Raw genomic sequence first — 24835 nt, forward strand, 5'->3', positions numbered from 1 at the left:
TGCAATGCTTCCTTGCCTGTCTAAATTGTCAGCTGTTCCCCAAGGCCTGAGAGCCCTCACCTTTCAGCAAGCATCTTAAAATCACTGTTTGTGAAACATCTCCTTTCTCTATCCAGGTCCGATTCCTTGAGCAACAAAACAAGGTCCTGGAGACCAAATGGGTCCTTCTGCAAGAACAGGGGAACAAAACAGTCAGAAACAACATTGAGCCCCTCTTTGAGACCTACATCAACAACCTCAGGAGCCAGCTGAACAGGTTGCTGACCGACAAGGAGAACTTGGGAGGGGAGCTGAACAAGGTGCAAAACCTTGCTGAGGACTTCAAGAACAAGTAAGTCCATTCATGGTCTGCCTGGGGAGCAGGGTGGGCTGTGACAAACACCAGCTCACTGTTGCATCTGTGCAATCGAACAAGGGAAGAAGGCCTTTGTTCTGCTATGATCTTCTGAGTAAGGCCCAGGTCAAGTTTAGTATCAGACATATTTATGTCTGATACAGTACAGTTCTGGTGTCCTCAACATAAAAAGGACATGGAGCTGTTGGAGCAAGTCCAGAGGAGGGCCATGAGGATGATAAGAGGACTGGAGCACCTCCTGTATCAAGACAGGCTGAGAAAGTTGGGGCTTTTCAGCCTGGTGAAGAGAAGACTGCATGGAGACCTCATAGCAGCCTTCCAATATCTGAAGGGGGCCTATAAGGATGTTGGGGAGGGACTCTTTTTTAGGGACTGTAGTGATACGACAAGGGGTAATGGGTTTAAACTTAAACAGGGGAAGTTTAGATTAGATATAAGGAAGAAGTTCTTTACAGTGAGGGTGGTGAGGCACTGGAATAGGTTGCCCAAGGAAGTTGTGAATGCTCCAACCCTGGCCGTGTTCAAGGCCTGGCTGGACAGAGCCTTGGGCGACATAGTTTAGTGTGTGGTGTCCCTGCTCATGGCAGGGGGGTTGGAACTAGATGATCTTAAGGTCCTTTCCAACCCTAACTGTTCTATGATTTGATATTCAGCCTCACTTCCCCTAGCTGAGTCACAGGCAGAAAATCTTAGGGCTAAGAGACCAAGGAACAAAACTGTACAAGTCCAGACCAACCCTCCCTTTCCATCCTGCAGGTATGAAGAGGAGGTCGACAAGCGCACAGTGGCAGAGAACGAATTTGTGATCCTGAAGAAGGTGGGTGCAGGCACGTTGTGCCTCCCAGCCTTGCACCAGTATAGATACATGTATTCCAGCTTTTCCTCTGCTTCTCCTAAACCCACATCATCCCTGTGATGTGTTTCCTCTTCTAGGAAGTGGACACTGCCTACATGAACAAGACAGAGCTGCAAGCCAGGCTGGAGTCCCTTATGGAGGAGATAGATTTCCTCAGAGCCCTCTATGAAGCCGTAAGCAGCAGCATTTACATCCTTCTCCCAGTTTCCAGTGCCCTGGCCTTCCTTTCCCCCTTCAGCAGCTCAGGACTGATTATTTTCCACTCTGTTGCACTAAATAATTCAATGATTTTTCCATTTCTCCTGCTGCCTTAGCCCTGCCTGAAACTGCCTTGGAAAAATCTTTGTCCACCCAGATCTACCCTCTGACTTTGGGAGTTTCCTCCCTCTGAGCAACATTCGTGTCTCATACCTGTAACTCACCAAAATACCCGCTGCTTTTGCAGGAGCTGTCCCAGATGCAGTCACAGATCTCTGACACCTCTGTCATCCTGACCATGGACAACAACCGCAGCCTGGACATGGACAGCATCATCGCAGAGGTCAAAGCGCAGTACGAGGACATTGCCAACCGGAGCCGGGCAGAAGCTGAGTCCTGGTACCAATCCAGGGTGAGTGCTCAGGAAGGCTTCAGCAATGGGAAACCCACACTCCCTCTCCCAAATCCCCACAGGGAGGGAGGTGGGTCCCTCCTTGATTTTTATAACACAGGATGCCTTCAGATTTAATAATCCTATAAAGTCTGGAAGTACCAGTTCGGGATTGAGAACACAATCACGTGTGTTTGCATGCTGCTGAGTGCAGACACCCACATAACCACATGGTGGTTGACTCTAAAACCAATGTATTTTACCTTGACTGACTGTTCTTTCTCTGACAGTATGAAGAGCTGCAGGCTACAGCAGGCAGGCATGGGGATGACCTCCGCAACACCAAGCAGGAGATCTCCGAGCTCAACCGCCACGTCCAGAGGCTGAGGTCTGAAATTGAAAGTGTGAAGAAGCAGGTAAAAGGCAGTGTGAATGGCTAAGGCTTAACTGCTGCTGTGGTTTAACGTGTTGGTTGCCCAGCCAACTCCAGGGAACAAAAATAAATGCATCTCAGTGAGTTCTGCTGGATCAGGAATGAGTATCTCAGTGCAATAACATCTGTAAGAGTAACTTAATGCAATATTACTAAAGGAGATGTTAAGATGTGTGGAATTAGCTTAAATGCAGGCTGTGACCTCGTTCAGAACATGGATCAATTCAGTGATTAAGATCACACCTATAGATGTTTACCCAAAGGCTTCTGCTTGTAGATTAAGTATCATGACCTCAGGGTACGAGGAACTGGTCTATGCTCTAAGTAAGGAACACAACCCCCATTTCCACCATTTCTCCTCCACAGTGCACCAGTTTGCAGATGGCCATTGCAGATGCTGAGCAGCGTGGGGAGCTGGCCCTCAAGGATGCCAGGGCAAAGCTGGAGGAGCTGGAGACAGCTCTGCAGAAGGCCAAGACAGACCTGGCCCGGCAGCTCCGGGAGTACCAGGAGCTCATGAATGTCAAGCTGGCCCTGGACATTGAGATTGCAACCTACAGGAAGCTGCTGGAGGGAGAAGAGTGCAGGTGAGGGCAACTTGATATCCCATTTTCCAGGGGTGCAGTGGAGTTGCAGACCCTTGCCGGGTTTAGACTCCCGCATTCACAAGACCTGAAACCTGTTCAAAGGCAAGCCATTGCCCATGAAGATGAGCTGTTTGGGAAGATGCTAACTTTGCATCTTCCACCAAAAATACTCCAAGGAAATCCTGCCTTTTTCAACCAGCTCCTGTTCATGGGTTCCCCATGAATTCTCACTGGCTCATTTTGTTCCCTAACAGGCTCTCTGGAGAAGGTGCTGGCACAGTGAATATCTGTAAGTAGCTTCTGAAGATAGTTTGGTAACTTTTACATTCACGTCCCTGCCACTCAGAGCGCACTGCTTGTGGACGCCTCTAAAGAGGGTGTTTTCCTCTTGCAGCTGTGACCAGAACCACCACAGGAACAGGATATGGAAGTGGAAACTGTCTCAGCTTCGGAGGCAGCAGTGGTGGTGTTGGAGGTGGGATCTGCGCTGGAGGAATGGGCTTCAGCTCTGGAAGCAGACAAGGTGCAGATGGGTCATGCCGGGTTGGTGGAAGCAGTTCCAGCACTAAGTACATCTCCACCACCTCTTCAACCAAGAGATGCTACTAAAGCCAGAGATGAGCACTGTTAGCTAGTGTGTGCCAGGTTTCCTCTCATCTTGTGTGCAATCCTTACCCTGTTGCCTGAAAAGATTTGGAAGTGAAATTGTCCTTATTTATAAAACACATCATGCTCCTGTTTGTTCTTAGACCCTCTGAAATCCTCATTTCCCAGTGTTTGTCTAATTAAAGGCAGATGGAATTAAATGTTGCATATGTCTTTCAATTCCAATTACTTTGTAGGCCCTTGGAGAAAAGCATGGTTCACATAGAGTAGAATTGAAGGCAAACAGAAGTCATACAAGAGTTGAGACCTTTCCTTCTACTGCAACTCCATGGACACCTCTTATATCCAACAGGAATAGAGCAGGTGGACATTCCATTCCCATGTGTGTGAGCGAAGTGTTTTAGCATCAGTATCTTCCACAGAATGGGGAAATATCCACTCCTCCTAGCAGGCACTAGAGAAAACATCCTTCTATCTTCATTTCTATATTACGGCCTCTTAGCATTTTCACGACACCTTGATCATGCCCAAACCCTTGCAATTGTTTAAGGTTTTATGTGATGAGTCACACAGGGATATAAATCCAGGTTTTCCCAAGAAGGCAAGTACTTCAGCTCACAGTGTTCTGTACATGCACCAGCTGCAGGGGGTAATAAAATGCCCTCACTGCCATTACCATAATTAGAAATCAAAAAGGCCCATTAAACCACCAAAGTCACCCTCTTTGGGAAGAATAATGTCCGCAGCCATAGGCTGTGAGACAGTTAAAGACCTTGAGGGAATAAAGGTTTAGTTCCCTTCTCTGATCTCCAGAAGAGTACCACAAGACCCAAACCAAATCTTAAGAAAACAATGAAAACTGAAGGTGGTGAGATCACCCCAGCAGATTGTGCTGGTTCAGTCTCTGCCACAACCATGCCGAGGGACCTACACACCACAGGTAAATGTGACACTCATCAGGGGCATGCTTACTCCTAACCTAAAGAGAAGGTGATTCAATAAACACCAGATTTAGGATTCTAGATCCTCTAGATCTAAGCACAACAACACACTACTGGACAGGAAATGGCTCGTCCTATTCAATACCTGCCCATCTTTCGCTGGCATCTCTAGACCCTATTCCCACTGACAGCAGTAGAACTCGTATTTGGTTATTATTTAAACACATCAAACCACCACCTGATGACCTGGACTTCTACAAGTCAGGCTGCTTTTCCTCTGGGGGACCATGTACTTTTAGCTATCTCATCATTTAGCATTTCAGCAAAGCAAAGCATCCAGGCTCCTTTTGCAGCCAACAGAAAGGCGCAGGTACCCAGGTACATCGCAAATGATCACCTCTACCAGAAGTACCTCAGTACAGATGAAGAGTTGCCTGCAAAGATGAGGAGTGTAGACCAAGACATCTAACTTCTTGGCTACATCAGGACAGGTTGCTTCTACCCCAAGACAGCTGGTAACCAGGGAGCAAAGCACATCAGACTGGCACTTCCAACATCTCTAGATTCCCTCTTGTGGCAACATCAACTTTAAATTAAATGGGCACTGACACCATTAACCAAGTTAAAAACAAGCCCAAATGGAAGAACTTCTGGACGTAAATATTCTTTCCCCCCACCAATAATCCCTGCTTTGAAAAATACAGGCTAGAAAACCTGGTTACATTTATGAGCCTGAAGGTTGCCCGCCCATTGCATTAGTGACTTAGTGATTAACGGGCTGGGGAAGGTGGCCACATGCCAGCATACCAAACCAATGAGCTCAGCCAACGGAGCTGCGGTCCTCTGTGGACAAGCCCAGCTCTCCAAAAGGATAAAAGGCAGAGGGGAGTCCTGATCCAAACTCCCAAAGCCTTCTGTTCATCCACCATCTCACCTCGTTGTCCTCTGTTCTTGCCACCGGCAAGCAATTGCACAAACATCAGTTGGCATGAGGTCAGGAGGACTCACTGGGGGTTTCAGTGCTGCTTCTGCTGCTACACCTGTTAACTGAAGCAGCTTCAGCTCCATGTCCATGTCCCACAACAGTGGGTGGAGGTGTGGGATGGATCAGCAGCAGTTTTGGTAGGAGGAGCCTTCGTAATCTAGAGGCAAGCAAGAAGATTTCTATGAGTAGAGAGCATTGTTCTGCTGGATCAGTTATGGGTCAGGTCATGGTGGGTTGGCGTATGGAGTTGGTGGAGCTGTGTTTGGGTTCGGAGGAGGATGTGGCCCTGGAGGTATTCAAGGGGTCATGGTCAACCAACACCTCTTGCTACCTCTTAACTTGGAGATTGACCCCAATATGCAGAGAAGGCAGCAGGAGGAGAAGGACCAAATCAAATCTCTCAACAAGAAGTTTGCCTCCTTCATTGACAAGGTAAGACACCTTCCACTTCATCCAGCCTGGCTTGTTTGTTATTGCCTGTAGAGCGAGATCAGGATTACTCTCAATTTACTCCCAAACCCTTAATGCATAGCTTGTTACCTCCATATCCAGACTGTCTACACAGCTCATAGTGTCAGAGCTCTCTGACAAATTAGTTTTCTGTGTTTCTTTGCAATTGACTATTGGTCCTGGTTTCCAAATCTTCCTTCTGATGATCTTTTGCTGATGTGTCCATCTAAAGCCCACTTTAAATTATAGAAAAGAAAAGCAACCCCACACACACTTAAGCCCCCATCTCATGAAACTGAGGCGGGCTTAGAGTCAATGATCGCAAATGATTTAAATTGTTCTGATGGATTTCAGGTGCGATTCCTGGAGCAACAAAATAAAGTTCTGGAGATCAAATAGAACCTCCTGCAAGACCAAAAAGTTGTGAAAAACAACCTTGAACCCACGTTTGATGCATACATCAGCAACATAAGGAGACAGCTCAAGGCTCTGGGAGGGTATAGGCTGCAGCTCAGCACTGGAGACTATGCAGGATGCTGTTGAAGACTTCAAGAGCAGGTAAGCAGCACACAGAGAGGAAGAAACCTCCACTTCTTCACTCGTCGCAGCTCCTGTGTAGTCATTTTAATACAGACCAGGATGAAACCTGGATCTTAACAATGCTATTGAGCACTCTGAACAGGCACATTACTTACTGGTGTGGGTCCCTTTCCAGGAAAGAAGAATTGTCTAAAAAGAATGATTAAATTTAAGTGTGTGCTTTTGTTTGGGGTTTTTTTGTTTGTTTGTTTGTTTGTTTTGATTTAATTTAATTATTATAACATCCTTAATATCAATATATTAGATAGTTTTATCACTTCTGAAGGAGTTCGCTTCCACCCCACTGAAAGCAACTGAAATCTTGGATTTTAGCTCAGCTCCTGAACTCTTGAGGCTGTTGGGAGGAGGTTTTCCCTCTCTCATCCACTCTTTGCACTTTGCAAAAACTTCTCTCAAGTGTTCATGTCTGCTACCATGCCCACAAGGGGTGCACTGCTCAGTGGCTTTAAATAAGTAAAGAGCTTAAATTGTCAGTTCAGAACCAGAAAAACCAGAGAGGAGAGCTCGGTGCAGGTTTCAATTCAAAAGAAGGACACATGCATTCTGCCAAATCCCTCTGCTCTCCCTTTCTTGGGAGCTCATGTGTGGCAATTTCTGCCACCTTTACAACAGGGCCTCTAGCCCCAGAGTAGCATTGGAACAGGAACAACTGCCTTGGGAAAGTGAAATCATCATCCACAATCTGCCTTGAGCTGTCTGACAGTTCTCTGTGCCTTCAGAAATGTTTAACAGAGAAACAAAAATCTGTCCCATGTCAGACTGGCAAAGGTAAGACCTCAGGGTCTGTTACAAGGGTGTGAAAGGGGGCTACAAGGATGCTGCAGGGGGACCTTCATCAGGGACTGCGGCGATAGGACAAGGGGTGATGGGTTCAAACTGAAACAGGGGAAGTTCAGGTTGGAGATACAGAAGAAGTTCTTCCCTGTGAGGGTGCTGAGGCACTGGCACAGGGTGCCCAGACAAGCTGTGGCTGCCCCATCCCTGGCAGTGTTCAAGGCCAGGTTGGACACGGGGTCTTGGAGCAACCTGCTCTAGTGGAAGGTGTCCCTGCCCATGGCAGGGGGTTGGAGCTGGAGGAGCTTTAAGGTCCCTTCCCACCCAAACCATTCTGTGATTCTACAAGTCAGCCTTCTGGACTTCCTCAATTCATTCTAGGATGAGACAAATGACATTCCAGAGATAAATGTCTTTCTCCATCAGCCACAGAAGAAACACCAAAGAAGAGAGCTTAGCCAAAATAGTCAAGTTCCAGGTAGCTGACTTGAGATGAATCCCAGCTGGAAGCACAACACTGCTATCAGTTACCTGGGTCAGAGAGTGTTCTTCTCATCACGTTGAAAAGCCATTTCTAACTTTGGCACAGTCTGGAGCAGCAAAGCAGCAACAGAGATGGCTCAGCTGACAAGAAACCCTAGGGTGCACCTTGACTTCAGACAAGAAATCCTTTGACAACCAAAGGCCACGTCATAAAAGAGGTTCAGACTTTAATATTCTGCCTGCATCTGTCAAAGTTCTGGCTCCAGATCAGGGAATCTTTGGCTAAAAGCTCAATTACATCACAGACACTAGTGGGCAGGTACCATCAACTCACATTGTGGCAACAATGCCTATGCCTACTAAAATGATGTCACTGCTTCTGTCCCCATCTCCTAGGAATTTGTTCTTCTTACCTTTATTTACTTAAAATTTTGTGGATCCTGAAGTATTTTTCTCATGCTTTGCTCTTCTGAGTCAAATAATAACCTATATGATAATTAGAAATGAGGCATATGCCAAGTGAGTTTTCCTCTTCTATGTGCCTAAGAGATTAGAGATCTAAATACAGGCTAGGACTTTACTTAATGGAAATGATTTTAAGGGTTGGATATTCCTGATGTGAAGAAATCTTCCCCCATGAAATGGTCATGAAGGGCGAATGTTTCATTAGCTGCATGGACTCCTTCCTTTGAGCCCCTGTCTTTTATCATCTCCCCCATTTACCCATTTCATCTGAGTGGCTATTGCTGGGTTTTATCCTTTCCCAAGAGCAGGACTGTGCACTGCTGATGATCCAGACTTTGGTTCTCCTTGCTCAGGCCACCCTCCTCCCTGGACACCCCCAGCCCTCCTGAAGCCACCGCTTTTGGAAGCTGGCGTCAGAGATCCCAGCTTTTCTGACTAACCAAGGTGTGGTGGAGATGAGCTCAGCCATGGCTCCACCCAGCCCTCCCGGCCTGGGAAAAGCGGGAGAGGACAAAGCTCCCATTCATAGCAAGAACTTTTGGGAGGGTAAAACGTGCCTTTAATGAAGGCCTGCAGCTTCTCTAGATGGCCTCCTCCCACCATCTAGCCCAAGGCTGCTGTCTTTCTATCACAGTCAGTGAGATACGAATATCTCATAATGCTACGTGTAACATGTGCACTGACATAGCAAGGATACATCATCCTTAAGTAGCTGGTTTTGTTGTTTCCTCCAAAGATCTGTGCATCAGTGGTAAATGCCCATGGGAACAGACTCTTTAGTCTCCCCAAACACAACCCAAAATGTATGCATGGAGGAGGGATTTCCACACGCCCATGGGGGACCAGGTGGGTTGCAGCATGGAAGCTGTAAAGGGATGCTCATCTCCCCTTCCCAACAGGTACAAAGAGGAGATCAACAAGCACACGACTGCAGAGAATGACTTTGTTTTGCTCAAGAAGGTGAGGCACCAACAACAAAGAAGAGACACACTTTTTAAAGGCAAAATACATTTGAATGCAAATAACCCTTTTTATCCAGCAGTGCCAAGCTGGGCAAAGCACTTAGCAAAAGTGTAGTCATCCCTCCTTGAAGCAGAAACACCCAGTTGTGCTGGTGCCAGTCCTTGCCCATAGATCATTCTTGTTTCAGGACCCTCATCCAAAATTCAGGTTCCCTCATCCCCCAGGTTCCAGATCAGAGCTGGGTCATCCATACTAGATGCTCTGCCACAGACCCCTGGTTCTACCTTCAGGAGACACAATAAGAAACTTCCACCATTTCAAGCATTGTCCAACACATCTTTCTGTGCACTCTCAAAAAAGTCAGGAAATTCAGCGGCTTCTGACTTGTCAAAAACTGCTTACATCTATGGACATCATCCCTCCCCCAAAAAAAGGTGGAGGGAAGAAACCAGTTCACTGTTGGCTCTGTTCAAAGGCACTGGGTGCAATAAACTCTTATATTCTGGTTTTTCTCCAAAGGTTCATGTTAAATGACAACTGGTCTTTGTACAAGGATGCAGATAGGCAAGGTCTGGTTCTCTGCCTCTGTTGATGTGGTTCCAGGATGCAGATGCTGCCTACATGAACAAGGTGGGACTGGGAACCAAGGTGGCTGCACTGACAGATGAGATTAACTTCCTGCGAGCCCTCTACGAAGCAGCAAGAACTTCCCAAATTTCACAGTTCTATTTCCCCATTTTCCTGGTACCAACAGGATAGAACCAGCCTGAGAGAGCTGTTTGGAGCTGCAGTTCCTCCCCATTCTCATCCTTCCACCACACATTATCTCCAGGACACCCACAACCATGAAAACTTTGGGACCAAGAATGAATTTGTTTGATTTACAGGGGCTGTCTCAGATGCAGTTGCAGATCTCCAACACCTCTGTGGTCGTGTCCATGGACAACAACAGAAATGTGGACCTGAACAGTATCACTGCAGAGGTCGAAGCACCGTATGAGGACATTGCCAACTGGAGCCAGGCAGAGGCTGAGCCCTGGTACCAGAGCAAGGTGAGGATGTGAAAACCAACCAAGTAAGCTGGAAAAGTTTTGTTTAGCATTTCCCAAGGGCTATTTTATACTCAGGAGCATGAACAGAGATAACAGGGGACTAGGGTGTAAAATCAAGTCAGTTTGGATAGGATTTTGTATAGTTTCTTGAATGACAATTTGACAATGAGAGACAGAGGAGCATCATGAGATAGGAGGAGGAAGGAAACATGCTACAGTTGATGAGGAAGAACTTGGATTGAGCACAGAAAGAAACAGAAGACCCAGTGAAGAGAGAATAAGAGCAGGGTCAATCTCTATCAGTGAGTTCAAGCTCCTGTCCAGATCTGACTGTGCCCTGGTGTCTAATCTCCATTCTCATCTCGGTATGAGGAGCTGCAGCAGCTCACACCTGGCCGTCACAGCGATGAGCTCCACAACACCAAGAGGGAGATCTCAGAGATGAACCACATAATCCAGCAGCTCCACTCAGAAATTGATAGTGTAAAGAAACAGGTATGGTCATAGTGCACAGGACCCCTCCAGACACGGGGGCACCTCCATCTCCATAGTTTCCATGGCTGGAAGCTGGGGTCCAAACCCAATGGGCAGTCACCAGACCTATTTCCACTTCTTGCAGCACACCAGTTTGCAGACGGCCACTGCAGATGCTGAGCAGCACAGGGAGGTGGCCATCAAGGATGCCAGGGCAAAACTGGCCAAGCTGGAAGACGCTCTGCAGAAAGCCAAGGCAGACCTGGCCCAGCAGCTCCACAAGTACCAGGAGCTCATGAATGTCAAGCTGGCCCTGGACATCGAGATCACAGCCTACAGGAAGCTGCTGGAGGGAGAGGAGAGCAGGTTGGTGGTTCCCCCATTGCAAACCAAATAATGCCCAAAGCCACCGATGTTTTCACATTTGCCTTGCAACAGGAGAGGGAAGAGCCACACAAACCTGCAGTGAAAACACACCCCTTTCCTATGCAGTTAGAATGGTTTGGGTTGGATAGGACCTTAAGATCATCTAGTTCCAACTCCCCTGCCATGGGCAGGGACACCACACACTAGACCAAGTCTCTGTCCGACCTGGCCTTGAGCAGTTACAGGTGTTATTTCAGTTCTTACGGGATGCTCATCATCAGACCTTAACACCCCAGACCATTCTATTATCCAATGTCCCTGTTACAAAACTGATGCTTGAAATTGTCCTAAATAACAAGCCCTTACTTCTGTGTCTTCTCTTACTTCCAGACTGGCTGGAGAAGGCACTGGGGCAATGAATATTTGTAAGTAAACTGGCTCATAAGCAACTGATTGAGCATTCATTGAGTTATTCCTTAAATGTACCTGGAACTGAGGATAACGCAATGAAAATGAGCTATGCAGCTAGGAGTTACCAGCAAAAAATGGAGTATTGGAAGTTTGCACCAATCTGGGGACATCAAAGAGCTTTTTTTCTCTGACCAGCTCTGAACCTGAAAGGTTTTGTACATTGAGATTGCCCCTGGGAGACTCAGATGTCCAAGGCCAGGACTGCTGCAGGATAGGAAGAAAAGCCACAGAGTACAGGCAGTGGTGGCCTGTCCAAGAAAAACCAGGAATGTGTGAAATTCCTTCATACTATTCCAAACCAGCTAACCCTCTGCCCATGGTTTCCAACCACAGCCATGTTCTCATCTGGGAGCAGCTGTGGAGGTGAGAACATGCTGGGGCTGGAGACAGGCTTCAGCAACAGGCTCAGCATGGGGGAGAGCGGTGCTGGCTGTAGTGGGAGCTGCCTGGCTGGGGCATCCAGCTCTGGTGCAGGAAGCAGCTCAAGCACGAGGTTTGTATCCACAAGCACCACCAGGAAGAACCACTGAAGCTAAATCACGGCAGCACCCAGCTTACCTGGAACAGACAGGGTTGAGCACCACCTCCTGCTGCCAGGACAAAGCCTGTTAACACCATCCACAGAGCCATGCTTATCACTTTCCCATTAGAGGAAAACATATTCCCAGCTCTGCTTATTAGCTCAGGAGAGAGGCCCCTCCAAGTCCAACTAATTCCTCTGCACAAAGCCTCACGCAGCTGACCAGAAGGTGCCTGTCAACAGGTAATCATCCCTCCCATTAATGGGTGCCATGGTTACAGCTCAGCTGACAGCTTCCCAGGGCTCCAGTGCCCTGGTGCAAATCCAGAGGAGATGAAGCACTTCTATTTACATCATTGTACATGAAAGCAGAGTGTGTCCCTTCACCCCCTTATAGTGGAAGCCAGGAGGCGTGCTGAGACCAAGACAGCCTCTTGTGCTCCCTCCTAACCAGCCCTGTTCCCACTGCTGGGCTTGCTCACCCCAAAGGCTTGAGGAATTGAAAATGGAGCATCTTTCAACATAGAGAAAGTTGCTGTTTCCCAGTTCCTCCTGCATTGTTGTTGTTTCACTCCAGGGCTCTCCAGCTCTACCTACATCCAAAAATGCAGCCTTCATTTCCATACAAGGGCTTGGCTCTCTGTAGCGTCTAATTCCTCACCTACCCAGTACATACCGCTTAAGCCAAAAAACCATGTAACCTACAGGTTGTTAGACCTTGCCTCAGCATCAAACCATCTTTTCACTTTCCACCTGCCAGAGTGAGCTTAAACTAGAGATGGAGTTAAAAATACAGGAAAAACAAAAGGAGGAACAGTATAAATTTTACATAACCTGGTTTAACATCTTTGTTCTTGCCTTTTTCTTTTTATGAGAGGAGAAGAAGGAGGCAAAGAGGAGGGTTGGACAATTATGTGCCAAAAATGTAACCAGCTCATTTCCTCTCATCTTCTGCTCCTGTTGAACTGTGTGAGTTTTATGATCTTTTCTTCAATAAACTGCAGTCAAACTTACCATGAGCCATGTGGGCTTTTGTGCCAAACACACCTCAAAGTGTAATTTTAGAACAAGGTTTAGAAGATTTGCCATAGGCACTCGCTGTCACTCAGAGCCTCCCATCTCCTCCTCCATCTGAGTCCCAGAGAAGAGGAGGAATATTGGAGACAAAGAGATCACAGAGCACCAATACCCAAGCACCTGGGGAGGTCTTCCTGCACAGCCAACAGAGCAAGACCAGAAGGTGGGGCTGGTTTCACCTGGCCATAAACGCCTACATTGGAGCCAAAAGACAGAAACAGACTATTTTGGGTCAGATGATTGGTTTCCCAGTAGCACCTCCCCCTGGGACTGAAAGTGCTCTAGGCAGTTGGCTGGAGTTGTTTGCATTGCAGGAGCACTCCAAAAGGTGTTTGAAAGTCAGGAAAGGTGGATCCCACACATCAGAGCTAAACTTCTGGAAAGGCTCGTTCCAGATCTGCAGCTTGGGCAAGGAAAACAGGAGGGATTTCTCTCCATCCCCTCCCTGGAGCAGCCAACAGAGCCATCAGACCAAGTGCTCAACATGGATGTGATCCCAGGGCAGTGAGATGCTCCAGAGTTGAGGTTTCTGTTGGGTCAGCTGGTCAAAGCTGGGCTGGCTCAGACATGCTGGACTCTGCTCAGGTCTGTAATTAAAAACCCAAGAGAGAAAGTGAGAAGAGAAGCCAACATGACTTCTTCCATTCCACGGGAGATGCCAACTCTCACATGGAGCAGCTGCTCTCCAGCATCCAGGGCCCAAACATGAAAGATGCTAAACTCCTTTTAGGCTCAGTCCCAAAAAGTGCTTTAGCACATACAACTCCCACATGGCTTTACCTGAAACCTTGTGTGGCTAAATGAGGCAGGCCAGCTCTCAGGCTTGCATGTATGAGCTTCTCTCTGATGCTCTTCATGGAGCAGAACATGTTCTCAGGCCATGGCAAATGCCAAGAAAAATCACACTAAAGCAAATGCACCTTTAGAAAAGGCTGAGATTTCCAGGGCTAAGCCCTTGGTGTCACCCCACTAGAGGGAAAAGCATTAAGAAGGTTCCCACCCACAGCACACAGCCCCTTCACTTCCATTTTCACCTGGTTTGTTTTCTAGGAAAGACTTATCCATCTTTCCTGTATTTAGGTGTCTCTGAACCCCCCTCTCCTTTGCTGAAAGATAAATACTGATAAAATCCAAATTTACATTCCTAGGGATTTGCTAAGCAAGAAAGGAATGAACAAGCCCACTTCTTCTGTAAGTTATTCCCCATGGAGGACACTTCTGCAAGCAGTAAGATAAAGGGTGTTAATGGATCTGAGTGGTGGCAGTCATACTCCCCAAAAAAACTCCAGAAAACAACAGACTTGCTCTTCAGGGCATTCAGTGGAGGACAGAAGCACAAAGGTAGTTTGAGAACCTCCATCTATTCGATCTCTGCTTTTGGTTTTTTTCCTGCCTAGTGCAAAGGTCTGAGCTGGAAAATCTTTCCCTGCTTTACCCTGCTCTCATGTCTCTATGTGTTGTACCTGTTTTCTGCTTGTAGTTACAGGCCAGCAAAGCCCTAGCACCAAGAAATCTGCTTGCACAGGTCCACCTCTAGTCCTTAGGGAGTGAAAAGATTGGTTTTGAGGCAACCAAAATTACAGAGGTCAAAGAAAGAAAGAAGAGAATGAATTATTCAGCTAACAAAAAGAGCAAGTCTGGCTAAAGGCCAGCATCGTGTCAAACCAAACCAGCCCCAGTGTTTGAATCCCTAAAATACCCCTAAGAGTTTAACTCGGATTCTTCTTTTCCCACATGTAAAACAAAGCAACGGTCCCAGTGCCCCACAAACATCAAAAGATTGATCTGCTTCTCTCTTTCATGCTTCCTATAAAAAAGGGAGGTTTGCAAATGCAGTTTTTATGGGGCCAGGGATTCCCTCCCACTCACAATAGAAATGCAGCCCATAACTCAATAGGTGTGTGTTTAAAAGCAGCTCAGATCACTGTTCAGTGGAAGAGGCGAGTGGGGTATTACCAAACAACCTACGCTCATAAACATCTTCAGAAAACAGACTTTGGGGCTGGTTGTGCAGCTAAAGCCTGTTTTCCTGGGACATAAGAAGGTGAAAGCTCTCCCTGCAGATGGTTTCTGGCTGGGTTAATGCATATGTGTTGCCTCCTGCTTTCACAGAATGGTTTGGGTTGGAAAGGACCTTAAGATCCTCTAGATCATTTCAGCTTCTCCCTTTGCCTTCGCTCCCCTTCGAGCTGGTCTCCACATCTTGCCAATCCAACCACATGTGCTCCAGAGCTAGGAGCATGTGGAGTCTCATCTCTGGCTCTGTCGTGATCCGAAGAGAGACACTGTCAGCATTGTGGGGAGGTGGTGGTGTGAGGTACCCCAGGCTGTGATGCTTTGGCAGCAGAAGCCTTGGTGGCACTGCAGGCTGCAAGCCCAAGCTAGCATACCAAGCTGTGGTACAACTGCAGCCCCTCAAGTGCAGAGTTGGGCTATGGTGGATCTGGCTTTGGCTGCAGAGTCAGTGGAGCCCTGGGGTCTGGACCCATTGCCAAGGTCACAGTCGATGAGCATCTGCCCCAGCTTCTCCAGCTGGAGATGGACCCAAGCCTTTACTCTGGCAAGCACGAGAAAAAGGAGCAGATCAAGACCCTCAATAACAAATTGCACTCTTCATTGACAAGGCAAGTGATGCCCAGTGCAGAGCTGTAACAAGCTGCAGTGCAGCACATCTGAGACAGGGAATGCATTTGCCAAACCACTCACCAGCAACAGCAGCCAAAACCTGCAGCCTGACTTTGCAGAGAGGACCTGTTTGAGCTTTAGGAGGACATTTTGCACCACCATAAGCATAAAAAAAAAAGAGCCTTCAGTGGGGGCAAGAAGGTATTTTCATGCTCCAGGAGTATTCTTGCAAAGATGATCAAGCTTTGCTGTTACATGCAGAGAAGCTGATTCTCTAATGTCCCATTTTTACATCATTTGAACCTTAACTTCAGTAGAATCATCTTACATTTACCCCACTGGGAGCACACCACATCTCCTTGCCTCCACACCATGGAGATCCGAAGGGAAAACACCTCCAGTGCAGACAAGCAATACTCCTGCTGCTGCCCCCAGGGAATTCCTCAGCCCCAAGCATCCATTTAGGACACCTCTATAGTGTGTAAATGGACAAGAGCTGAAGCCTGGACACAGATGACATCACCAATGATGTCAAAGCTCAATATGACACCATTGCCAGAAGCCAGGTGGATGCAGAGTACCACAGCAAGGTGAGTCATGACAGACACTCACAAAAAGCAGTTATTCTCACTTCTAAGGGCTCTGCTTCCTCAGATTCCTGAATTTGGGTTGAATAGGCTTTTTAAGGGTCTGCTTCCTGAGCTACCTGCTGCATGTTCCCTACGTGTGTCACATCCTCTGTTAACGTCTTCACACACAGAGCTGTTACTGTGTAAATGAGTCATTTATATTCCCCAGTGACAAAGGTTTGTCCTTAGAGCTCAAGATCCGGGACTGTGACCCCAGAATCATGTAGTAGGTTTAATTATTGACTCATCTCCTCACTCTGGCATTTGTTTTCATGGCGTTTTCTCTCTCTTTGGTATGAGGAACTGAATGGAATCATTGGCAAACATGACAGCTTGCAGAGCACAAAGAATGAGATGGTGGAGCTGGTGATTCAGAGACTGGAGAATGTGAAAACACCAAAGCCCAGGTAGGAATGACTCTTCCCAGCTTGTGGCTTTCCAAAATTCCTCCACTACAGCAAGGAAGCAATAAAGCTGGTTCTGAAGAAATACACATCAGCTGCTCAATCTAAGATGTGCCTGTATCCAGAGTACAGAGTAAAATAGTCTGTTATGACTTAAAACTGAACTATCATCAGTAGAGACCTGCAGTGAGAAGACAACACATACACCAAAGCAAAGAGACTTTGGCAGAGAGAATCATCTTGGAGTTAGAGGATTCCCTATAGAGTCTGAAAACGGAAGAAAGTGCAGTGGATGAATACAGAGGCAGGTTCAAGAGCTCTGAACTATTCAAAGCACAATCAGACAAGTGGCAGTGATGAAAATCTACTTGCAGAGATCAAACTGGAAGGAGCCACCGCTGAAGCTGAGGAACACGAGGAAGCGGTTGTCAAGGATGTAAAGTGCAAACCTCTGAGCTGGAGGGGTCCCTGCAGAAGGCAAAGCAGGACATTATGTGAGAACCAGGAGCTTGTGACCATCAAGATGTTCCTGGACATCAAGATCACGACCTACAGGAAGCTGCTGGATGGAAAGGAGTGCAGGTGGGTGCTGGTACAACCCTGCAGGATGCTCACAAGGAAGAATAGTGACACATCTAACCCCACACCACTTTTCGCAGTCTGCCTGATGAGCCATCACCTCTGTAAGTGCAGCAAATCCCACTGAGACCCCATGTCCCAGGGAGCGACACTTTCCAAAGCACTTCCCAGCATTTATGGACCCAAATTACTTACAACCAACAGGAAAATGTAAGTAAAGCACAAAGTAATACAAGTGCAGGGCTCAAAAGTTCATAATGCACTCAGGCGCTTGGGTCTTCCCCCAGCTGGAAGATCTTGCATGAATAAAGATGGTTTGTGTGGCTTGCAACCACTGCATAGGGAAGGGGAAAGAAATGCAGTAAACAAAACTAAATCACTGGTTTGAAGCTTCCACCCTGCCCCTTGAGAACACAAACCACGGCACCCTCCCACACCACGACGCCAGCCCCATCCCTGCGCTTCCTAGGACCTGGACACACACACACGCACACATGTCCGAGCCCTGGCGCCGCAGTGAGGGCATCAGCCCAACGTAGGAGGTGAAGGACCAAGCCTGGCCCTGCCCCAAACAAGGTGGGAACCCAACCTCCAAGTTGAGGAATGAGGGGAGGAAGAGACGCCAGTTTTATGAGGATTTGGCCAATAGAAGCCTCTGAAGAATTGTTCCAAGCATCAGCTTCAATGTTAACTAATCTGCACTTCCCCTTGCAACAAATCATGGTGTTGGAAAACGTCATCAACCTGCAGAACAATCACCTTGAGAAACAGATTTGGGCCCACAAATGTTTCCTTGGCATTCAAACACATTGTCTTCTTACAGGCAGAACCAGCAAACCATGGTCACTGAGCACTAATCTGCCCGCACAACCCTGTTCATTAATTCCCAGTAAATTCACATTTATCACTGTAAGTTTCTATTAAAGAGCAGGTTGAGCCACATTCTCCTGCAAAGCTCTTCCTTTGCAAGCTGAGGGACCAGCAAAACATAAAGATCTCCTTTGATAGAACAGCATTTTACCTTTCCCAAGTCTCAGTTCCACTTCACCCAACCCATAAAAAGGGGAACATACAACTTTTACTGTGTCTCCAAGCACAATTCACCAGCACAACCCCTCTAAACATGACCCTTGTGACCTACCAGCATTCTTCAAACCTTCATGGGGCAAAGCCACTGCTGCTGTCCCTGCTGGCAGGCGCAGTGTATGCTGAGCAGTTCACATTCTTTGCATCACAAACATTTTGAGGAAGTTTCATGCAGCCTCACCCCAGTTTCCACCAAATAAAAGGAAGAAGGTGCTCCACTGTGGTCAGAGGGAATCTGCTTCCAGCACATCACTGCACCCATCTCTCTCCCACCGCTGACCATGTTCTGTTGTTCCTGCAGCTTCAGCTCTGGCCGTGCTGGCAGGAACCTGGGTTCTTCCTCTGTAGCTCTTCCCAGGAACCGATGTAGTTTCAGCACTGCCTGGTGTCACTGGGGCGGTGGCATGGGCTGCTGTGGCTTGGGTTACTTCGGCAGGAGAGGTCTTGATGGTGTGACATGCTCCAGGCACAGAATGGCTGCTGGAAAGTGTCTTTCCCTGAGATGTGGATATGGCTTTGGTGCAGCTGGCATCGGGTTTGGCTACAGAGGTGTTGGCTTTGGCTATGGGGTTGGTGGAGTCTCCAGATTGTGCACCGTCATACCCATCACCATCAACAAGCAACTGCTCCAACCACTCAGACTGGAACTGGATCCCAACATGCAAACAGTGAAGTATCAAGAGAAGGAGCAGATCAAGACCCTCAACAACCAATTTGCTTCTTTCATTGACAAGGTGAGCTGAGAACCCCTCCCCAGCTGAAGTTTCCAGGCACTAGAGGCCAAGTGAGGTGTCTGGCATGGAAAGGGCATGGAATGCCTGTAAGACAACTAATTCTGGACATTGAAGACAACTTGCTTTAGGGTAACAGTTGAGCACCAGGGTGGTTTGAGCCACTGGGGAAGCTTCAGTGCACAGGCACAACTGATCTGATCTGTAGGCCTTACTACAGGGAGGGAACAAGCTTACCCAGCTTCATCAGCGTTCCAGTTCCTTCCCAGTTCCTCTCCACACACCCCAATTTATTGCAAAGCTCTCATTTCTAGAAGTATTTTGGGGTTTTGTGCATTTCCACATGGGTGGCCCAGAACAAAAGCCACTCAGGAAATGCTGCATTCACGAGTGCCAAAAGCAGGAACCCATCTCCTGCTGTTGCACAGACAGTGGCTCCCACAAGCTCTCAATCCTTATCTCATTTCCTACTTTGCCTACTGGGATTCAGGTTCGATTCCTGGAACAGCAGAATAAGGCACTGGAGACCAAGTGGAGCTTTCTGCAGGGTCAAAATCACAGCAAGACCACCATCATGCCCATGTTAGAGGCTTATATTGGGAACTTGAAGAAGCAGCTGGAAGCACTGGGCTGCAACAGAGCCCAGTTAGAAACAGACCTGAAAGCAGCCCAGCAGGTTTTGGATACCAACAAGAAAATGTAAGTAAAAACCAGAGAAATGCGAGTGCAGGGCTCAAAATGTTGTTCAGGATTTGTAAACAGGCAGAGACTGAACATTTCATGGTAGTAAATGGTTCCCAGAGGACTAGTAGGTAGATGGAGAGATCTACAAGGATCTTGGTATATAAAACAAGGTTCCAGTTTACAGAGATGGAGGAAGAGGAGGCAGAGCCCTGGGTGACATGGTCTAGGATGAGGAGTCCCTGCCCATGGCAGGGGGTTGGACCTAGATAATTTAAGGTCCTTTAGAACCCAAACCATTCTATGATTCTATGGTCCCTCTTCCAGGTTCTCTCTGTCTCCCTTCTAATCCAAGACATTATCATCTAGAAGCATTCAACAGTTATTTGCTGTTGCAGAGGTCAAAAGAAAACAGCTCTGCTGCAACTTTATAGAGGCACAGAAACCTCTCTGAAACACATTTGCTTTCCCATGGGCCATGGAACAAGATACCAAAACACTGTTAGGGAAGAAGGAAAAATAACGAGGAGTTTCACGTCTTGAGAGGAGCTCTGCAGAAACCCAAACAAAGGTGTAATTGCACTGGACTCAAGCAAGATCTCCCATTTTCCCACACAGGTACAAGGACGAATGCAGCCAGCGGCCCTGCACCGAGAGCAAGTTTATTGCCTTGAAGAAGGTGAGCAAGGGGCTGTTTGAACTCTCCTCTCCAGGCTCAGGTCTTTGGGGTGATTTATTTCCCAACAGCAGAACACAAACAAGTACAAGCAGGAGCTGGAGCTTGGCTTTGCTTGGACTCAAATCAGCAGCAACAGTGTAATTGGGAGCTGGCACACAGTCACGGTACCAGCACTCAAAGTCCCTCAGCCCAAGGGTATCCCTGGGTCTGCTCACTGACAAACTTCCTTCTTCTATCCCCAACGTGTCTCCAGGATGTGGACTGTGTTTTCTTAAACAAAGCAGAGCTGGAAGCCAAGGTGGGAACCCTGAAAGAAGAGGCTGAATTCCTGAGAAAGATCTACAAAGAGGTAAGGCAGCTCTGGATTGCTCCAGCATCCTTTGCATTTCCCAGCTGGATTTTGAAGCTGCTGATCCCAAACAACAGGGGAAGAGTGGTAGCACAGGCCAGTGGTCATCCCTTGTGTGAATGGTAATTCATCTCTGCGTGGTCATCACAAAGTGGGACCAAGTTGCATGGGGTGGGTGACACCCCTGGGACTGGGAAGCACAGCAGGACCAGCATCTCTGGCCAGCTCAACCCCATGTCACCACCAGGAAACCCACCGGCTGCAGGCCCAGATCTCTGATGCTTCAGTGGTCATCAAGATGGACAAGAGCCAAGATCTGGACCTGGGTGGCATCACTGCAGACGTCAGGGCTCGGTACGAGGACATTGCCCGCAAGAGCCGAGCAGAAGCACAGGCCTGGTATGAAAGCAAGGTGAGAAAACCCGGAGAGGGAGGGTTTGGGTGCAGTTTCTCTCTTCGGACTAACTTCAAAACCAGAGAAACACCTTCTCCCCTCCTAATTTACTCTGATTGAACTCAAAGCATGTTCTGGGATACGCATCTGTGTCTTTTGGGCTGTTCTAGTTTGAGGAGCTACAAGTTACTGCAGGCAGAAATGCTGACAGCCTCAGAGAGACAAAAACCAAGGCAGCTGAGCTGACACGGCAGGTCCAGAGGCTGAATGGAGAAGTCGAAAGTGCCAAGAATCAGGTGAGCACCAAGACCTGGTGAGACCAAGTGCCAGGTCTGGTTGTTTCAGCAGGGCAGAGAGTGAATTGCTGTTCCTGCTCCAACTAGAGCTGTAATAGCACATCCCATGAGCTGGGACTCTGCTGCTCCAACTAGAGCTGCGTTAAAGCCCAGCTCATGCAGTACCTGAAGGCAGGTGCAGTTACAGATATTTCCCTGCAAGTAACGTGAGGGAGCACTGAAACTACAAGTCCAGCTCCCTCAAACCCCTGCCAGAGGGGACTGCTGGGCTGCATCCACAACCAGACTTTAACCCTAGCTCTTCGTAATGCATTAATCACATTTGAAGGTAGCAAGAGACAGCTAAGACTCACCATGTCGTGCTCCTTGCAGCGCACCAAGCTGGAAGCTGCCATGGTCAACGCTGAGCAATGTGGAGAAACAGCCATCAAGGATGCAAAGCAGAAACTGTCTGAGCTGGAGGACACTCTGCAGCAGACCAAGGCTGACCTGAGCCAGCAGCTCCGCAAGTACCAGGAGCTCATGAACGTCAGGCTGGCTCTGGACGTCGAGATTGTCACCTATAGGAAGCTGCTGGAGGGAGAGGAGAGCAGGTGAGTGACAGGATCATAGAATCACAGCCTGGTTTGGGTTGAAGGGAGTTTAAAGTTCCTCCAGCTCCAACCCCTGCCCCTGGCAGGGACACCTTCCACTAGAGCAGGTTGCTCCAAGCCCCTGTGTCCAACCTGGCCTTGAACACTGCCAGGGATGGGGCAGCCACAGCTTCTCTGGGCACCCTGTGCCAGCACCTCAGCACCCTCCCAGGGAAGAGCTTCTGCTTCATATCTATCCGGAAATTCCCCTGTTGCAGTTTGAACCCATCACCTCTTGTCCTATCGCTCCAGTCCCTGATGAAGGTCCCTCTGCAGTACCCTTGTAGCCCCCTTCAGACACTGGAGCTGTTTGAGGCTAAAGGACTTTGCATTTGAAGATAGATGGATAATATGCCACCTTTTCCCATTCTCTCCAGGCTCTGTGCAGAAGGTGGCTTCCCCACCAATGCCTGTAAGTTGGAATATTCACCTTCTACCAAATTTGGGCATCTTCTGCCTTTTTTCCAGGGAATTCCCTAAGCTGAAGGCCAGCTTTGCTCTGCCTTTCACAGCAGTGAGCTGCAGCGATGGTGTGAGCAGCAGGACCACAAGGAGCTCCCACATGAAGGTGATGTCTATGACCAAGTCAGCCAGGAGCAATGTGTAAAGAGCTGTAGATGCTGGAAACAAAGCAGAAACCATCCCTTTCTGCCAACACACAGCAACAGCCAAGCCAGAGCCAGGGGACACACAACTCCCCAAGACTGCCCATGTTTCATTCCATGGGGATACAAAAGGAAAAGAGGCCTCAAGAGTTTTTCTATTTCTGCTAAGGAATCTAGGAGCAAGAAGGGCTAAAATCCCCCTCATCACTCCCATTATGCAGTTAAACCAAGATGCTTTTGGTGGAGTTCCCTGGTCTTTCTACTCCCACATTCCAGGATTAAAACAAAGTGGGAGAGAAGGTACCTTCCACCTAAGAGCATTTTCATTATGGCTTCATCCAGCCCAGTTGTTTCCACAGATCCCACCTTGGATCAACATTAGTTGACCAATGGTTTTGTTGGTCAGACTTTTAGATACACACACACCCCTGGCATGAGCAGAACTCACCTAAAACAGCCTGGCCTGCAGCTTCTCTACACACCGCATTGTTTCATTGATTATCTGTCCCAAAGGATAGATTTCAAGGGCTGTTGCTGCTTGAAGGTATCTACACTACCTGCTTTGAAACTCACCCTCAGCTTTCCTTTTTCTTCTGGGTTCTCAATGCTCTTGCTCATCTGCTTTGAAACTCACCCTCAGCTTCCCTTTTTCTTCTGGGTTCTCAATGCTCTTGCTCATCTGTTGCCATAAATTCCATCATAACGGAAGGGTCTGGGCAGTAGACTCTGCTGTCAGGTATGAAAAGGGCTGATCCATCAATGTTTCTGGCCCTAAGACACAAAGCTCCTCTGTGATCTTGCACAAGAGATCCAAATCCATCCTTAAACACACAGAACCTGCAACAACTTCTTTTCTAGTCATGCACTGAACTGCTAGAGAAGGACATTAACCCTATTTGAAGGAAAAGGGGAAGCAGTGATTTGTTTCTAATGACTATGTATTTTGTCAATGGCTTTTATTCAGGTTTTAATCTTGCATCTCTAATAAACTGACACAGCAACTCAGTTCCCTTCATTCAACACCTTCATTTGGGGAAAGGGGGGGTTAATTCTTGTCTCTGCTCCAGGATCTCAAATGCCAAAGCTAACAGGGGTGTAACCAAGGCAGAGGACAAGCCCTCCATCCACTGGGAGCTCTTCCTTCCCAACCCAGGCACTGCATCTCAGTGACTGCCTGTAAATCCCAACATCTGCTCTCCATACACATGAGCAGCTTTGCAAGAAGAGGGTTAGACCCTCTCTCCAGAGCAGCACTGAGTCAAAGGCACAGCTCTTCTCTTCCTCACACCCACAGCACACAGGGAGCAGGATCCATTCCACCTGACGCTGAGTGTTTCTGACACTCTCGTGCCAGTGAGGCACAGAAACGGGTGCTTCCCAGCTTAAACATCTTCATTAGGACAGGGTGGAGATCCCAATGACTTTCCCCCAGGAAAAACAAACAAACAAAAGCATTTAAGGGCACTGACTAAGCAAAGATGCTCTATGGATTTGCATAAAGCTAACTGAAACTTTAATTACTATCACTGGTTGCTAAATCCCCTCAAAACCATCCCCCGAATGCCTCGAGCTGCCTGGGAACTCCTCAAAGCCAGGTACCAGGAGCTGCTGGATGGTTTTGCAGCCCCTTGTCCCTTCAGCAGAACAGACCCAGCTCCAGCCCATGTTCCATCCCTCATACCCCTGCCCTGGCTGCAGCTACACCAGTGCACAAGCACAAAGTCCCACCGTCACCAGTAAGAGGCTGGACAAACTCTTCTAATCTCCAGTGTATGCGGTGTTTCCCTTCATAACCCCATCAAGGCAATTAGGCTTCCCATCAGGCTAAGGAGGCCCCTCAGGTGGAAGCCTTCCCAGGATAGGAGTTGTTTTCCCCCCCACCCACACCAATACTCCTCCCTGCCCAGTGGAGCTGGGCCCATACTAGTTTCATGCCATTTAATTCCTTTTAAACATCAGATGAAAAGCTCCATCAACCTCAGAGCAGGGGTTTAGCCTTAGGAGTTACTGGAAAACTAATGGAAACTGAAACAAATGCAGCTTAAACACTGGGGAACCGAAGAAAGCTCCCCACTATCTGCAGCCTTCCTCCCAGGTC

General features: G+C 47.9%; 3 protein-coding genes across 3 annotated transcripts in view; all 3 read left to right on the plus strand.

Moving 5' to 3' along the window:
- LOC104407098 (keratin, type II cytoskeletal 5-like) overlaps positions 1-3429 on the plus strand; it is a 4273-nt gene extending 844 nt beyond the window's left edge. The window contains exons 2-9 of the mRNA XM_010016283.1: positions 117-331; positions 1112-1172; positions 1289-1384; positions 1657-1821; positions 2091-2216; positions 2600-2820; positions 3075-3109; positions 3215-3429. Of these exons, the coding sequence (XP_010014585.1) occupies positions 117-331; positions 1112-1172; positions 1289-1384; positions 1657-1821; positions 2091-2216; positions 2600-2820; positions 3075-3109; positions 3215-3429 (1134 nt within the window). The remainder of the gene's footprint in view (positions 1-116; positions 332-1111; positions 1173-1288; positions 1385-1656; positions 1822-2090; positions 2217-2599; positions 2821-3074; positions 3110-3214) is intronic.
- A 912-nt stretch (positions 3430-4341) lies between these two features.
- LOC104407100 (keratin, type II cytoskeletal cochleal-like) lies at positions 4342-17593 on the plus strand. The gene is given in 14 exon segments (XM_010016285.1): positions 4342-4366; positions 5576-5784; positions 6157-6317; positions 6319-6360; positions 9024-9084; positions 9691-9786; positions 9975-10139; positions 10515-10634; positions 10759-10979; positions 11370-11404; positions 16186-16262; positions 16602-16708; positions 17180-17287; positions 17572-17593. Coding segments are annotated over 14 exon segments (1449 nt in total).
- A 1250-nt stretch (positions 17594-18843) lies between these two features.
- LOC104407101 (keratin, type II cytoskeletal cochleal-like) lies at positions 18844-22112 on the plus strand. The gene is given in 7 exon segments (XM_010016287.1): positions 18844-19104; positions 19592-19800; positions 20401-20461; positions 20715-20810; positions 21058-21222; positions 21375-21500; positions 21873-22112. Coding segments are annotated over 7 exon segments (1158 nt in total).
- The last annotated feature ends 2723 nt before the right edge of the window (positions 22113-24835 follow it).

This window comes from Nestor notabilis, unplaced genomic scaffold (genome assembly GCF_000696875.1).
Source record: "Nestor notabilis isolate BGI_N333 unplaced genomic scaffold, ASM69687v1 scaffold4066, whole genome shotgun sequence".
Classification (NCBI taxonomy): Eukaryota; Metazoa; Chordata; class Aves; order Psittaciformes; family Psittacidae; genus Nestor; species Nestor notabilis.